Raw genomic sequence first — 16,511 nt, forward strand, 5'->3', positions numbered from 1 at the left:
TAAATATTTTTTTTTTTCCTTACAACAATAAACAATGTTAATTCATAAATTTTGGTCACCCAGACATTATATTCTAAAAAATGGTTTGTGCTTCTTTGACATTGCAAACTCTGTAACAAAAATAAAAGAAATGTCACAGTTTGGCAGTGAATGTATGTGGAAATATAAACTCCCAGTCCCTCTTCCTTTCCCTAACAATATTAATCTGTCTCAAGTACAAACATATTGGATTGAAAATATCCCACTTCATACACCAATCAAAATATCTGTTTTCTTTAAACGTTTCGTATTAAGCCAAGAAATATAAACCTAGCCAAGGTTTGTTTTCATTATTTAACATAAGGTTGTATTGCACATAAATTGTTCTTAACTACTTTTTTAATGTAATTGGTTAAATATATTGCAACCAATGAGAGGTGAGTAAAGATAAGTTTCTACCCTTGCACATGCAGTATGATAAAACACAAGGATTCTGTTCATAGTCCATAAAATATGCCACTGTCGTTTTATACTCAAGTGAATAGTGTTTAAAAATGGCAATTCCGTTGTAATTTTTCAAACTCAAGCATGAAAGACCTTGGAATATGGAGACAGAGACCAGAAGATTTTTATTATTCTTCACAGTAGCCTGAGTAGTGCAGGACTGAAGTTCTCCAGGAACTCAGTGTCTTATGTTATTAAACTATGTATTTGTTCTGTTAACAAAAGGAAAAAAAGGATATGCTATTCAAAATTTTTGAACTAAGATTCAGTAGTTAAGGCTTCTGTACTTTCCAGAAGACACTTGTAAACTTGTGAGTTCAAAAACCTTGGAAAAGAGTCTCTGTGCATCAAGGTGTATATTTGAAGTTGCGCATCTTCATACATATGCGGAGTTGGATCCAGCAAATTCCTATTGATTACCTCTCGCACTCTGGAGTCAAGACTGACCTGAATATGTGAAAGAAGCGTGTCAATATATATATATTTGTCTTTATACAAAGTTTTACATGGATAAAAAAGCTAAAACAATGGCAATATGTTAGTAAATACATTTTGCACCTATAATACAATTTATCATTCTTCATTTTATGTTTAGGGCTCCATGTACTAAGCAGTCAGCGAGCTACCCACAACAAATCTCGCGTCAAAACTCGCAAACTGATATGTACAAAGTCGTCAACTATGTTCAAACTCGCATCTTTAAAATTGCGAGCGTACTTATCCGCCAAACCTCGCTACCTCTCCATTTTTCACTGTAATTAGACACATTTGACCACCAACTCGCCAAAAACGAATGTACTAAAAAATCTATTTGTCCGCTCGCTAAAATTTCCGCTCCCACCTCGTTATTTTTGCCTCGCCACCTTTTAGGTGGCGGGCAAGGTACAAAACAATAGGAAAGTCAATCTAGACGCCAGTCTAGACATATATAAAAAGCAGTAATATCAGCATTGTACAGCATAACTGGCGTCTAATTTGTCTCTCATTTCCATGTACATAAATTGCGCCAAATTTGTCGACTGTAATTAAAGAGTAATCTATATTTTAAATTTGTATTGTATAGTTGTCAATCTTTATAATTATTTTTATATTAATATTTATATATTATCAGATCCAGATGAAGCCATATCCAAATTGTAAATAAATATTACAAAAATAACGCTCTGTTATCACTCTTCAAAAATTTTTGAACAATAATAAAGTTGTTTAGATAAGTTGAACTTTTATAGGAGCAAAATTCTATTCCCGCGACTACTATGATGTTCGTGACACCTTGCATGTCACGTGTTAATAATTGGCCAGACAATTCAACTGAAAGTTAAGTACATCAGCTTAGTCGCGGCGAGCGAGGCGTCAAATTTATCAATAATCCGCGACTGCTCGCGGCGGGCTAGACTTGTCTATTTATTGGGGGATTATTAGTACATAGTGACAGCGGACACCATTTCGCCCGCGGCGAGTAACGGCGAGTTTATCCGCGTCTAAAATAACGGATGAATTGACGGCTTAGTACATGGAGCCCTTAATGTTGTATATGCTTTTATGTATTTTTTTAAAATTGATTGATAAAAAGCAATAATTTTATTGTTAGAAAATCTACATCTCAAATCTGATTTTTTTTAAAAATCTGTCCTGAAGTAAAGACTTTCCACATTTAAAGTGACCTAAAGGCCAATGTTTTTTTTTTATTATTAATCTTTATTGTACATTACAGCATAGATTCCAATCCAATCATTTGGGTTCTAGGTTCATTTAGAGGGTCAGTTGGTAATAGTCATACAAATAACTAACTATTGCAAAAAGGACAAAATATTTATTTATAAATAAATAGAATATATTCCGTTAAGAAAACATTGTTGCAATATGAGATATTCACATTTTCACGTACACTTTTCGAGGAGAATACATTGTGGGCTTTGCGCAACAGATTAGGGTTTTAGTGTTTTTTTCTATTTGTCTTCTCTATTGACTTCTATGGGGGAATACGTGAAGGCGCACGTGATTTGGCTTTTTGGCTTACGCGGGTTAACGCGCAGACAAAATAAGTTATTTTGCAACTTGTAATACCTGCACAAACCCAAATGCGAAAAAGCCTTAACACGCGCAGTGTTTTCGCAACTGTTAAAAACAGATTTGCCACGCGACTTGTAATCTTGCCATAAATAAATACTAGATAGAATAATGCATTCAAAGAAAAAATTAGTCTGAGACTAACATGTAGATGTATTTTTTAAAGTTTCATTAGCTGTTTAATTATTGACAAAGTAACTGTAAAGTTTTAGGGCCAGATTACAAGTGGAACGCTAAGCATCACTTTTATGAAAGCAATATTTGCTCTCCATTGTGTAATACCAGCGCACGCTAATGTGCGCTGGTATTACAAGTTGACAGCAAAGCAAACGCATTGCTGGGAAGCAATGTGTTCATGACAGCGCCCTTCCATAGGCTCCAATGTAAGCCTCGTTCTGATGCCGTCAGAGACGGCATAGAACCTAAGAGCAGCGATTGGGTTGTCACGCAGCGATATTAAATATATATGTATATATGATTATATACATATATATTTATGTGTTAATATGTATATATAAACATATTAACACATATATTTATATGTATATAAGCACATATATTTACAGGGAACACACTGTTCTCATAGACAGCAATGTAAAGCCACTCCCAGCAACTTTACCCTCAAAATACTGCCTAGTGCAGTTATTTTATTAAAAAATAAAAATGCTACAATTTTTTTTTAAATATAATACACTACACTGTATTTTGGGGGAATTAGTGGACATTTATAAAATTAACCAGAGATCTGGCCCTGCTTATTTGCCCGTTTGTGGGCGTGCAATAAATTAGCTGCATGTCAGATTCATGTAGCGCTCATATTACAAGTTGAAAGTAAACGCGATAGCTTGAGCGCAATTGAATTTAATGCGCGCCAGGATAGCGCAACCCAGAGCTCTGATTAACTGTTTAGCAAAACAAAAAGTGTTACACATCACACATCAAAATACATTTAAAAGTACAGTTACAATCATAACACTGTTTAATAAAAATTATTAAAGAAAAATATTGCACAAAAAAAAGTTGCAAGTGCTCAAAGATATGAGGTCTCAGGTGTTAGAAAAAAAAAAAAGGCAGCCATAGGCCTTACCATTGAGATACATTCATATACAAGTGTATGGGGCATATGTATCAAGCTCCGAATGGAGCTTGATGCCCCGTGTTTCTGGCGAGCCTGCAGGCTCGCCAGAAACAGCAGTTATCAAGCAGCGGTCACAAAGACCGCTGCTCCATAACCTCTCCGCCTGCTCTGAGCAGGCGGACAGACATCGCCACAATACAACCCGATCGAGTAAATTCTTGAAAACGTTTCTCGAATTCTGAATGAAGAGTCATTATTTCCTTATGATATTTCTCTTTGTTTAATGGTCTTCCATTTTTTGACATTTCAGCAGACATATTTTTTAAATGTATCAGTTCGTCCTTCATCAACTGAGAAGATATTAGCTTTAACTTGTTTTTGAAAGTATGAACGTATCCAATCATTTCAGCTATTGTTTTGTTTCTTCCTTGCAATTGTAAGTTTAATTCGTTCAGATGGTTAGTTATGTCGACAACGAAAGCTAAATCCATCAACCAAGCATAATCACTAAGTTCAACATATGTTTCACCTTTTGATTCTAAGAAAACGTTTACCTCTTGTAATAGGTCCCTGAATCTTTGTAAAAATATGCTCTTAACCAACGTACATCTGCATGATATAACAATTCTCCATATTCAGATTAGTTTTCTGCTAGTCGAGCACAAAACATTCTCCTCTGCAGACTTTTTCCTCGAATGGAGTTTACAATTTTCACGCAGATCCCCATAATATGACGCCTATTCAAAATTTTACAACAGAGGGCCTGCTGATGAATGATGCAATGATACGAAAGGAAATCTGGAAACTCATCGTCTCTGGTACACATAGCCTTAGATATAATATTGGGTTTAATGAAAAATTATTGTTGGGCATTTAATTTGGACTTAAACTCCCTTACTTTTTGTTTGCGTAATTCGCTGTTTAATGGATAATCTTTATCAAAACTTTCATGCATGCTTTTAAAATGTCTTTCAACATTTGCCACACTTGCATGGCATAAAATACACTTCACCATTGTGAAGAAAAACTCCCATTTTATAATAAAATTCTATGTCTTTCGTTTCTTTGCACTTATTTCTGACATTGATTGAACTCTTTTAAAATGTACCATACTCTTCAGTGTACTACTGTACTGGCAAGATAGCTTTGAGGTGCACAGACGGGGAACAAAGCAAATTTTCAAAACACAGACAGGGACCTAATTGTATTTTTGGTACAAATAGGACCTGCTGGCTGAAAATTGTATTTGTAATAACAATAGGACCTGCTGACTGAAAATTGTATTTTCTAGGTGAAAATGGTGACACATACAGCATTAAAAATCACTCTCAACAGACCCAGATCAAAGAAGTTCAGTGGACATAGACATAGAATAGGGGACTCATGCTCAATTATTACTTAATGCTGGTCCTCCAATAGAGATTACTCTCAACACACAGACCCAGATCAAAGCAGTTCAGTGGACACACAATTCAATAGGGGACTCGTTATGTTCAGAGTCACTAAACAACCACCATTCCGGCTCTCATCTGACCCACTCTGTAACTCAAAGCAAAGTTTTACTTATTTTTTATGCATCACATGATTTACCATCATTGGTCAGCTTATATGTCATTCATTTTGCAATCCATTGACTGCACTTGTAGCAGCCTTCAGTCCCCCCATTTCCTTTCATGCTTCCCTTTACTCCACATTACATCAATACTCAAAGTTTATACTTATCTAGGAATTACAGATGTCTTATTAAAGGTCTTTTATCATTTTAGCACTGTGACACTTTGCCCAAACTTGAGGAGGGGGCACAAAACTACTACAAACATTGTGGTCTTTTATGATCGCTTTGTACAGTGTCTACGTCTCACCTAAAATACCAGCAGTGAACAAGCAGCTAAACCGGGAGTGGGTGTGGACACTGACTTGGAATTCTATCTGAGGAGTGTGTGGTCTGACAGTGTGACTCTGACAGTGCTGTATAGCAGATCCAACTTTACATAGCATCTACTTATGTCCATCTGCTATACAGCACTGTCAGATTCAAGCACTGTCAGATCAAACACTCCTCAGATTCCAAGTCAGTGTCCATGCCCACTCAACGATAACCCTTTGCCTCCCATAGCATAACTAATCGCTGCTATACAACACTGTCAGATATAAGCACTGTCAGACCAAACACTCCGTCCTCAGATTCCAAGTCAGTGTCCACGCCCACTCCCGCCGTATTCCTTTGCCTCCCAGAGCTCTGTTTACAAGGGGTTACTAAGATCGTTCAAGTTACTTTGATCCCCTATGAACCTTGGAGTATTCTACCTTCTGCATAATCGCTGACTACAGGGTGATTGTGCCTTCCAGCATCCAGCAATACCCTCCTTACTCCTTTTGCCGTAGAGCTCCTCTGGCCTCGAGCGGGCAGTCAATCAGCGCGTAGCAGTAGAAAAATATACCAGAGACAAGCATATAATGAAGGGGGTCCAATCGGAAACTTCTTGTCTCTGTCCATTGAAGAGGCACGATATGAGTCCTGTGTGCTGATAGGCCACATGTTTAGCAGTCTGCATAAATAAGAGATACATTTCTCACACATCTACAATGGTGAAATCTTTCTCTTACTATGCAGGCTCTGAAAATACAGGCGGTCACCTCAAAATGCACCCGCGGACCGCGTCTTGCCCACCCCTGATATATTTATATGTTTATAAATGTATTTACAGACATATATTTGTGTCAAATTCATTTTTAATAAAGTGTTATACTGCGTATTTAATGTAAATATTTCACATTCCAATGTTATGCACATAGCAGAATATGTTCTGTCTTTATAAATAGATATTCCTATATATCACTATATATACTATATATGTATTTATGAATAAAAAGAACATATTCTGCTATGTGAAGAACATTGGAATGTGAAATAGTAATTTTTTCATTTCAGGTTAGCGCACTTGAAAATATGTGATTGGGTTTGCGTGCAAGTAGGGTGTTAGATTTTTCCCCTACTTTTCTTACTCCCTTGACTTCCATAGGTGAATATGTTAACGCGGTCATGATATTCAAGCTTCGTCTTTTTGTGCGCATTGGGTTTTACTTTCAACTTCTAATATGAGGACTACCTGACGGGCGCAAAAAGCTTACTTCTAGCAGAGTTAGCGTGCGAGCGGGAGCGATAAATATTACTCCACTCGTAATCTGGCACAAAATGTTTTTATTACTGCAAGTGAAACATTATTGCAAAATATATGATCAGTGTTTATTTTGCAGCCTTTTGCTGTAAAATACATTTAAAAAGTGTGCTTGTTTGACTTTCTCTGAGGAAGGCTTGGGTTAATACTTTTAGGCAATTTATGCAAGATTTTGTTTACTTTTCTCTCCCTCCCTAAGCTTCTATGGTGTCACATGCTTTTAAAAGGTGGATTATCCGTTTTGCAGCAACAATCATAATCGGAAAATTATTCTTTGCAATATTAACTAAATTGAATCTTGCTAAACCCACCTTAAAGGGAAAGTCAAAATTAAACTTTCATGATTCAGATAGGTCATGTAATTTTAAACAATTTACTTTACTTAAACCTAGGTAGGCTCATATGCTAATTTCTAAGCTCTTGAAGGCCGCCTCTTATCTGAATACATTTGACAGTTTTTCACAGCTAGAAGGCGTTAGTTCATGTGTGCCATAAATATAAAAGTGTGCTCACAACCTTGGAGTTACTTATAAAAGGGCACTGGTTGGCTAAAATGCAAGTCTGTCAAAATAACTGAAATAAAAAGTCAGTCTGCAGAGGCTTAGATACAAGGGCCTCTAGTTATCAAGCTCCGGACGTACGTGCCTTCGCCGGCCCCAATACGCTCGCCTAAGCTCGCCTCACATCGCCGTCGTGGACCTGGATACGTTCGCCAAAGTTATCAAAAAAGCTGTCAAAAAGCCGCGCACCAAGTACGGGGCAATGAGCAGCGAACTGTGATAGTTATCACTCATCCGATTTCGCTGCTCTTCTGCGTTTTTATAGCTTTATTGATAAGCTGTCACTAAGCACCCACACTAACTATACTGTTCTACCCCCTATACCGGCGCCCCCGGAGCCCCGCCCAAAAACTAAATAAAGTTATTAACCCCTAAACCCCCGCTCCTAGACCCCGCCGCAACTATAATAAATGTATTAACCCCTAAACCGCCGCTCCCGGACCCCGCCGCCACCTACATAATACCTATTACCCCTATCCTGCCCCCCCTATACCGCCGCCACCTATAATAAAGTTATTAACCCCTATCCTGCGGATCCCGGACCCCGCCACAACAAAATAAATTGTTTAACCCCTAAACCGCCGCTCCCGGACCCCGCCGCCACCTATATTAAACTTTATAACCCCTAATCTGCCCCCCTACACCGTCGCCACCTATAATAAATTTATTAACCCCTATCCTGCCCCCCCTACACCGCCGCAACCTATAATAAAATTATTAACCCCTAAACCTAAGTCTAACACTAATCCTAACACCCCCCCCTAACTTAAATATTATTTAAATAAATCTAAATAAATATTACTCTTATTAAATTAGTTATTCCTATTTAAAACTAAATACTTACCTATAAAATAAACCCTAATATAGCTACAATATTACTAATAATTATATTGTAGCTATTTTAGGATTTATATTTATTTTACAGTCAACTTTGTATTTATTTTAACTAGGTACAATAGTTATTAAATAGTTATTAACTATTTAATAACTACCTAGCTCAAAGAAATACAAAATTACCTGTAAAATAAATCCTAACCTAAGTTACAATTAAACCTAACACTACACTATAATTAAATAAATTAAATTAATTAACTACAAGTAGCTACAATTAAATACAATTAAATAAACTAACTAAAGTACAAAAAAACACACTAAATTACAGAAAATAAAAAAAGATTACAAGAATTTTAAACTAATTACACCTAATCTAAGCCCCCTAATAAAATTAATAAATAAAAAAAAATAAAGGTCCCTACCCTATACTACATTACAAAGTAACCAGCTCTTTTGCATGTAAAAAAAAATACAACCCCCCCTCAACATTAAAACCCACCACCCACATACCCCTACTCTAACCCACACATACCCCCCTGAAGATCTCCCTACCTTGAGTCGTGTTCACCCAGCCGGGTCGAAGTCATCATCCAAGGATTCTATCAGCCAAACGGAATTAAGGTAGGAAAAATCTGATTGGCTGATTCAATCAGCCAATTAGATTGAAATTCAATCCGATTGGCTGATCCAATCAGCCAATCAGATTGAGCTTGCATTCTATTGGCTGTTCCGATCAGCCAATAGAATGCAAGCTCAATCTGATTGGCTGATTGGATCAGCCAATCAGAATTTTCCTACCTTAATTCAGATTGGCTGATAGAATCAGCCAATCGAAATTCGAGGGACGCCATCTTGGATGATGTCACTTAAAGGAATATTCATTCGGCGAGTAGGCGTCGGTGGAAGAGGATGGCTCTGCGTCAGCTGCTTTAAAGATGGCTCCGCTTCGGATGGATGAAGATTGAAGATGCCTCCTGGATGAAGACTTCTATCGGATGGAAGACCTCTTCAGCGCCCCTTGGATGAAGACTTCTATCGGATGGAAGACATCTTCAGCGCCCCTTGGATGATGACTTCGGCCAGGCTGGGTGAACACGACTCAAGGTAGAGAGATCTTCAGGGGGGTAGTGTTAGGTTTATTTAAGGGGGGGTGGGTTAGAGTAGGGGTATGTGGATGGTGGGTTTTAATGTTGGGGGGGGGGTTGTATTTTTTTTTACATGCAAAAGAGCTGATTACTTTGGGGCATGCCCCCGCAAAAAGCCCTTTTAAGGTCTGGTAAAAGAGCTGGTTAGTTTGTAATGTAGTATAGGGTAGGGACTTTTATTATTTTGTTTTTTTTTATTTTATTAGGGGGCTTAGATTAGGTGTAATTAGTTTAAAATTCTTGTAATCTTTTTTTATTTTCTGTAATTTAGTGTGTGTTTGTTTTTTTGTACTTTAGTTAGTTTATTTAATTGTATTTAATTGTAGCTACTTGTAGTTAATTAATTTAATTTATTTAATGATAGTGTAGTGTTAGGTTTAATTGTAACTTAGGTTAGGATTTATTTTACAGGTAATTTTGTATTTCTTTTAGCTAGGTAGTTATTAAATAGTTAATAACTATTTAATAACTATTGTACCTAGTTAAAATAAATACAAAGTTGCCTGTAAAATAAATATAAATCCTAAAATAGCTACAATATAATTATTAGTAATATTGTAGCTATATTAGGGTTTATTTTATAGGCAAGTATTTAGTTTTAAATAGGAATAACTAATTTAATAAGAGTAATATTTATTTAGATTTATTTAATTAATATTTAAGTTAGGGTGGTGTTAGGATTAGTGTTAGACTTAGGTTTAGGTTTTAATCATTTTATTATAGGTTGTGGCGGTGTAGGGGGGGCAGGATAGAGGTTAATAAATTTATTATAGGTGGCGGTGGTGTAGGGGGGGCAGGATAGGGGTTAATAGGCATTATGTAGGTGGCGGCGGGGTCCGGGGGCGGCGGTTTAGAGGTTAATATAATTATTATAGTTGCGGTGGGGTCCGGGAGCGGCGGATTAGGGGTTAATACGTTTATTAGAGTGGCGGTGGGCTGATTAGGGGTGTTTAGACTCGGGGTACATGTTAGGCTGTTAGGTGTAGACAGCTCCCATAGGAATCAATGGGATGTCGGGCAACAGCGAACATGAGCTTTCGCTATGGTCAGACTCCCATTGATTCCTATGGGATCCGCCGCCTCCAGGGCGGCGGATTGAAAACCAGGTACGCTGGGCCGGAAAAGTGCCGAGCATACCTGGTAGTCATTTGATAACTTCCAAAAGTAGTCAGATTGTGCCGAACTTGCGTTCGGAACATCTGGAGTGACGTAAGAATTGATCTGTGCCGGACTGAGTCCGGCGGATCGAAGCTTACGTCACTGGATTCTACTTTTGCCGGGCAGTAGGGCTTGATAACTTAGGCGAATCAGCCTCGCCACAAATACCCTGCGGAATTCCAGCGTATTTGAGGTTGACGGCTTGATAACTAGAGGCCAAGGTAGTCATAGAGGTAAAAAAGTAAATTTATGCTTACCTGATAAATTAATTTCTTCTATGGTAAGACGAGTCCACGGATTCATCCTTTACTTGTGGGATATTATCCTCCTGCTAACAGGAAGTGGCAAAGAGCCCCACAGCAGAGCTGTCTATATAGCTCCTCCCTTAGCTCCACCCCGCAGTCATTCGACCGAAGGTACAGGAAGGAAAAGGAGAAACTACAAGGTGCAGAGGTGACTGAGGTTTAAATAAAAAAATATAATCTGTCTTAAAATGACAGGGCGGGCCGTGGACTCATCTTACCATAGAAGAAATTAATTTATCAGGTAAGCATAAATTTACTTTTCTTCTATAAAGGTAAGACGAGTCCACAGATTCATCCTTTACTTGTGGGATACAATACCAAAGCTACAGGACCCGGATGAACGAGAGGGACAAGACAGATGGTTAAACAGAAGGCACCACTGCTTGAAGAACTTTTCTCCCAAAAACGTTTGTGCAGTAGAATTGATAAAGCAGATATCTGTCCCTTTAAGGAACTAGCTGATAGCCCCTTCTCCAATCCTTGGAGAAAGGACAAAATCCTAGGAATCCTGATCTTACTCCATGAGTAGCCTTTGGATTCACACCAATAAAGATATTTACGCCATATCTTATGATAAATTTTCCTGGTGACAGGCTTTCGAGCCTGAATCAAGGTATCTATGACCGACTCAGAGAACCCCCGCTTGGATAAGATCAAGCATTCAATCTCCAAGCAGTCAGTCGCAGAGAAACTAGATTTAGATGCTGGAACAGACCTTGAATCAGAAGGTCCTGTTTCAGTGGCAGAGTCCATGGTGGAAGAGATGACATGCCCACCAGGTCTGCATACCAAGTCCTGCGTGGCCACGCAGGTGCTATCAAAATCACTGAAGCTCTCTCCTGTTTGATTCTGGCAATCAAACGAGGAAGGAGAGGAAATGATGGAAACACATAAGCTAGGTTGAACGACCAGGGTACTGCTAGAGCATCTATCAGTACTGCCTGAGGATCTCTTGACCTGGACCCGTATCGAGGAAGTTTGGCATTCTGACGAGACGCCATCAGATTCAATTCTGGTGTGCCAAATTGCTGAATCAATTGTGCAAAACACCTCCGGATGGAGTTCCCACTCCTCCGGATGAAAAGTCTGACGACTTAGAAAATCCGCTTCCCAGTTCTCCACTCATGGGATATAGATTGCTGATAGATGGCAAGAGTGAGTCTCTGCCTATTGAATTATTTTGGTAACCTCTATAATCGCTAGAGAACTCTTTGTTCTCCCCTGATGATTGATATATGCTACAGTCGTGATATTGTCCGATTGGAATCTTATGAATCTGGCCGACGCCAGCTGAGGCCAAGCCTGAAGCGTGTTGAATATCGCTCTCAGTTCTATAATATTTATCGGGAGGAGAGCCTCCTCCTGAGTCCACAATCCCTGTGCTTTCAGGGAATTCCAGACTGCACCCCAGCCCAATAGGCTGGCGTCCGTCGTCACTATGACCCACGCTTGCCTGCGGAAACACATTCCCTTGGACAGATGATCCTGTGACAACCACCAAAGAAGAGAGTCTCTAGTCTCTTGGTCCAGATTTATCTGAGGAGATAAATCTGCATAATCCCCATTCCACTGTTTGAGCATGCAAAGTTGCAGTGGTCTGAGATGCAAGCGAGCAAACGGAACTATGTCCATTGCCGCTACCATTAAGCCGATTACCTCCATACACTGAGCCACTGACGGGCGAGGAATGGAATGAAGAGCTCGGCAGATGGATAAAATTTATGATTTCCTGACCTCCGTCAGAAAAATTTTCATGTCCACCGAATCTATCAGAGTTCCCAGGAAAGGAACTCTTGTGAGAGGGATAAGTGAACTCTTTTCTATGTTTACCTTCCACCCGTGAGATCTTAGAAAAGCCACCACGATGCCCGTTTGAGACTTGGCTAGTTGGAATGTTGACGCCTGGATTAAGATATCGTCCAGATAAGGCGCCACAGCTATGCCCCACGGCCTTAGAACCGCCAGAAGGGACCCTAGCACCTTTGTGAAAATTCTGGGAGCTGTGGCCAACCCGAAGGGAAGAGCCACAAACTGGTAATGCTTGTCCAGAAAGGCGAACCTGAGGAACTGGTGAAGATCTTTGTGGATAGGAATCTGTAGATACGCATCCTTTAAGTCCACGGTGGTCATATATTGACCCTCCTGGATCATTGGCAAAATAGTCCGAATGGTCTCCATTTTGAATTTGTTTAGGATTTTGAGATCCAAAATTGGTCTAAAGGTTCCCTCTTTTTTGGGAACCACAAACAGATTGGAGTAGAACCCTTGTCCCTGTTCTGTTTTCGGAACTGGGCAGATCACTCCCATGGTATATAGGTCGTCTACACAATGTAAGAACGCCTCTCTTTTTGTCTGGTTTAAAGACAATTGAGAAAGAAGGAATCTCCCCCTTGGGGGAGAATCTTTGAAATCTAGAAGATACCCCTGGGTTACTATTTCTAAAGCCCAGGAGTCCTGAACAACTCTTGCCCAAGCCTGAGCGAAGAGAGAAAGTCTGCCCCCTACTAGATCCGGTCCCGGATCGGGGGCTACCCTTCATGCTGTCTTGGTGGCAGCAGCGGGCTTCTTGGCCTATTTACCATTGTTCCAAGTCTGGTTAGGTCTCCAGACTGACTTGGATTGAGCAAAATTCCCCTCTTGCTTTGCGGCAGGGGAAGAGGTAGAGGGACCCCCTTTGAAGTTCCGAAAGGAACGAAAATTATTTTGTTTGGTCCTCATCTTATTCGTCTTATCCTGAGGAAGGGCATGGCCTTTCCCTCCAGTGATGTCTGAAATGATCTCTTTCAGTTCAGGCCCGAATAGGGTCTTACCCTTGAAAGGGATGGCTAAAAGCTTAGCTTTTGATAACACATCAGCAGACATTGGGGCCTAGTTATCAAGCCGTCAACCTCAAATACGCTGGAATTCCGCAGCGTATTTGTGGCGAGGTTGATTCGCCTTAGTTATCAAAGGCTAGAGACCGGCAAAAGTAGAATTTTGTGACGTAAGCTTTGATCCGCCGGACTCAGTCCAACACAGATCGATTCTTACGTCACTACAGATGTTCCGCACACAAGTGCGGCACAATCTGACTACTTTTGCTAGTTATCAAAAAACTAGCAGGTACGCTCGGCACTTTTCCGGCCCAGCGTACCTGGTTTTCAAACCACCGCCCTGGAGGCGGCGGATCCCATAGGAATCAATGGGAGTCTGACCATAGCGAAAGTACAAGTTCGCTGCTGCCAGACATCCCATTGATTTCTATGGGAGCTGTCTGCACCTAACATCCTAATATGTACCCCGAGTCTAAACACGCCTAAGCTGTCCCCCCCCTACACCGCCGCAACTAAATAAAGTTATTACCCCCTAAACCACCGCTCCCGGAGCCCAAGGCAAGCTACTCTATACATATTAACCCCTAAACCGCCGCTCCCTGACCCCGCCACAACTATAATAAATGTATTAACCCCTAAACTGCCGCTCCCTGACCCCGCCGCAACTATAATAAATATAATTACCCCTAAACCGCCGCTCCCGGACACCGCCGCAACCTACATTATACCTAGTAACCCCATACTGCCCCCCCAATACTGCCGCCCTCTATAATAAAGTTATTAACCCCTATCCTGCTGATCCCGCACCTCGCCGCAACTAAAGAAATAGTTTAACCCCTAAACCGCCGCTCCCGGACCCTTCCGCAACCTATATTAAATTTATTAACCCCTAATCTTCCCCCCCTACACCGTCGCCACCTATAATACATTTATTAACCCCTATCCTGCCCCCCACTACACTGCCGCCACTGTAATAAATTTATTAACCCCTAAACCTAAGTCTAACACTAACCCTAACACCCCCCTAACTTAAATATTAATTAAATAAATCTAAATAATAGTTCTCTTATTAACTAAATTATTCCTATTTAAAGCTAAATACCTTTAAAATAAACCCTAATATAGCTACAATATAAATAATAATTATATTGTAGCTATCTTAGGATTTATTTTTATTTTACAGGTAACTTTCAATTTATTTTAAATAGGTACAATAGCTATTAAATAGTTATTAACTATTTAATAGCTACCTAGCTAAAATAAAGAGAAATTTACCTGTAAAATAAAAACTAACCTAAGTTACAATTACACCTAACACTACACTATACTTAAATAAATGATTCCTATTTAAAACTAAATACTTACCTGTAAAATAAACCCTAAGATAGCTACAATGTAATTAATAATTACATTGTAGCTATTTTAGGAATTATATTTATTTTACAGGTAACTTTGTATTTATTTTAGCTAGTTAAAATAGTTATTAAATAGTTATTAACTATTTAATAACTACCTAGCTAAAAGAAATACAAAATTACCTGTAAAATAAATCCTAACCTAAGTTACAATTAAACCTAACACTACACTATCATTATAAAATTAACTACAAATAACTACAATTAAATACAATTACATAAACTAACTAAAGTACAAAAAATAAAAAAAGCTAAGTTACAAAAAATAAAAAAAATAGGTTACAAACATTTAAAAAATATTACAACAATTTTAAGCTAATTACACCTAATCTAAGCCCCCTAATAAAATAACAAAGCCCCCCCAAAATAAAAAAATTCCCTACCCTATTCTACATTAAAAAAGTCCAAAGCTCTTTTACCTTACCAGCCCTTAAAAGGGCCTTTTGTGGGGCATGCCCCAAAGAAAACTGCTCTTTTTCCTGTAAAAGAAAAATACAACCCCCCCAACATTAAAACCCACCACCCACATACCCCTAATCTAACCCAAACCCCCCTTAAAATAACCTAACACTAATCCCCTGAAGATCATCCTACCTTGAGTCGTCTTCACTCAGCAGAGCAGCGATGGAACCGAAGAGGAGATCCGGAGCGGCAGAAGTTATCCTCCAAGGGGCGCTGAAGAAATCTTCCATCCGATGAAGTGATCCTCCAGTCGGCGCTGAAGAAGTCTTCCATCCGGGCGATGTCATCTTCCAAGCGACGCTGAAGAAGTCTTCTATCCGGGCAATGTCATCTTCCAAGCAGGGTCTTGAATCTTCATCCCGCCGACGCGGAACATCCTTCTTTCCCGACGGACTAAAGACGAATGAAGGCTCCTTTAAGGGACGTCATCCAAGATGGCGTCCCTTCAATTCCGATTGGCTGATAGGATTCTATCAGCCAATCGGAATTAAGGTAGGAAAAATCTGATTGGCTGATTGGATCAGCCAATCGGATTGAACTTCAATCTGATTGGCTAATTCAATCAGCCAATAAGATTTTTCCTCCCTTAATTCCGATTGGCTGATAGAATCCTATCAGCCAATCGGAATAGAAGGGACGCCATCTTGGATGACGTCCCTTAAAGGAGCCTTCATTCGTCGGTAGTCCGTCGGGAAAGAAGGATGTTCCGCGTCGGCGGGATGAAGATTGAAGATTGAAGACCCCGCTTGGAAGATGACATCGCCCGGATAGAAGACTTCTTTAGCGCCGCTTGGAAGATGACATCACCCGGATGGAAGACTTCTTTAGCGCCGACTGGAGGATCACTTAATCGGATGGAAGATTTCTTCAGCGCCCCTTGGAGGATAACTTCTGCCGCTCCGGATCTCCTCTTCGGTTCCATCGCTGCTCGGCTGAGTGAAGACGACTCAAGGTAGGATGATCTTCAGGGGATTAGTGTTAGGTTATTTTAAGGGGGGTTTGAGTTAGA

General features: G+C 39.6%; 1 protein-coding gene across 1 annotated transcript in view; it reads right to left on the bottom strand.

The window, feature by feature from the left end:
- Positions 1-583: 583 nt before the first annotated feature.
- RGS17 (regulator of G protein signaling 17) overlaps positions 584-16,511 on the bottom strand; it is a 258,855-nt gene continuing 242,927 nt past the window's right edge. Inside the window, exon 7 of the mRNA XM_053711810.1 lies at positions 584-930. Within this exon, the coding sequence (XP_053567785.1) occupies positions 742-930 (189 nt within the window). The 3' untranslated portion in view covers positions 584-741. The remainder of the gene's footprint in view (positions 931-16,511) is intronic.

This window comes from Bombina bombina, chromosome 4, assembly GCF_027579735.1.
Source record: "Bombina bombina isolate aBomBom1 chromosome 4, aBomBom1.pri, whole genome shotgun sequence".
NCBI lineage: Eukaryota > Metazoa > Chordata > Amphibia > Anura > Bombinatoridae > Bombina > Bombina bombina.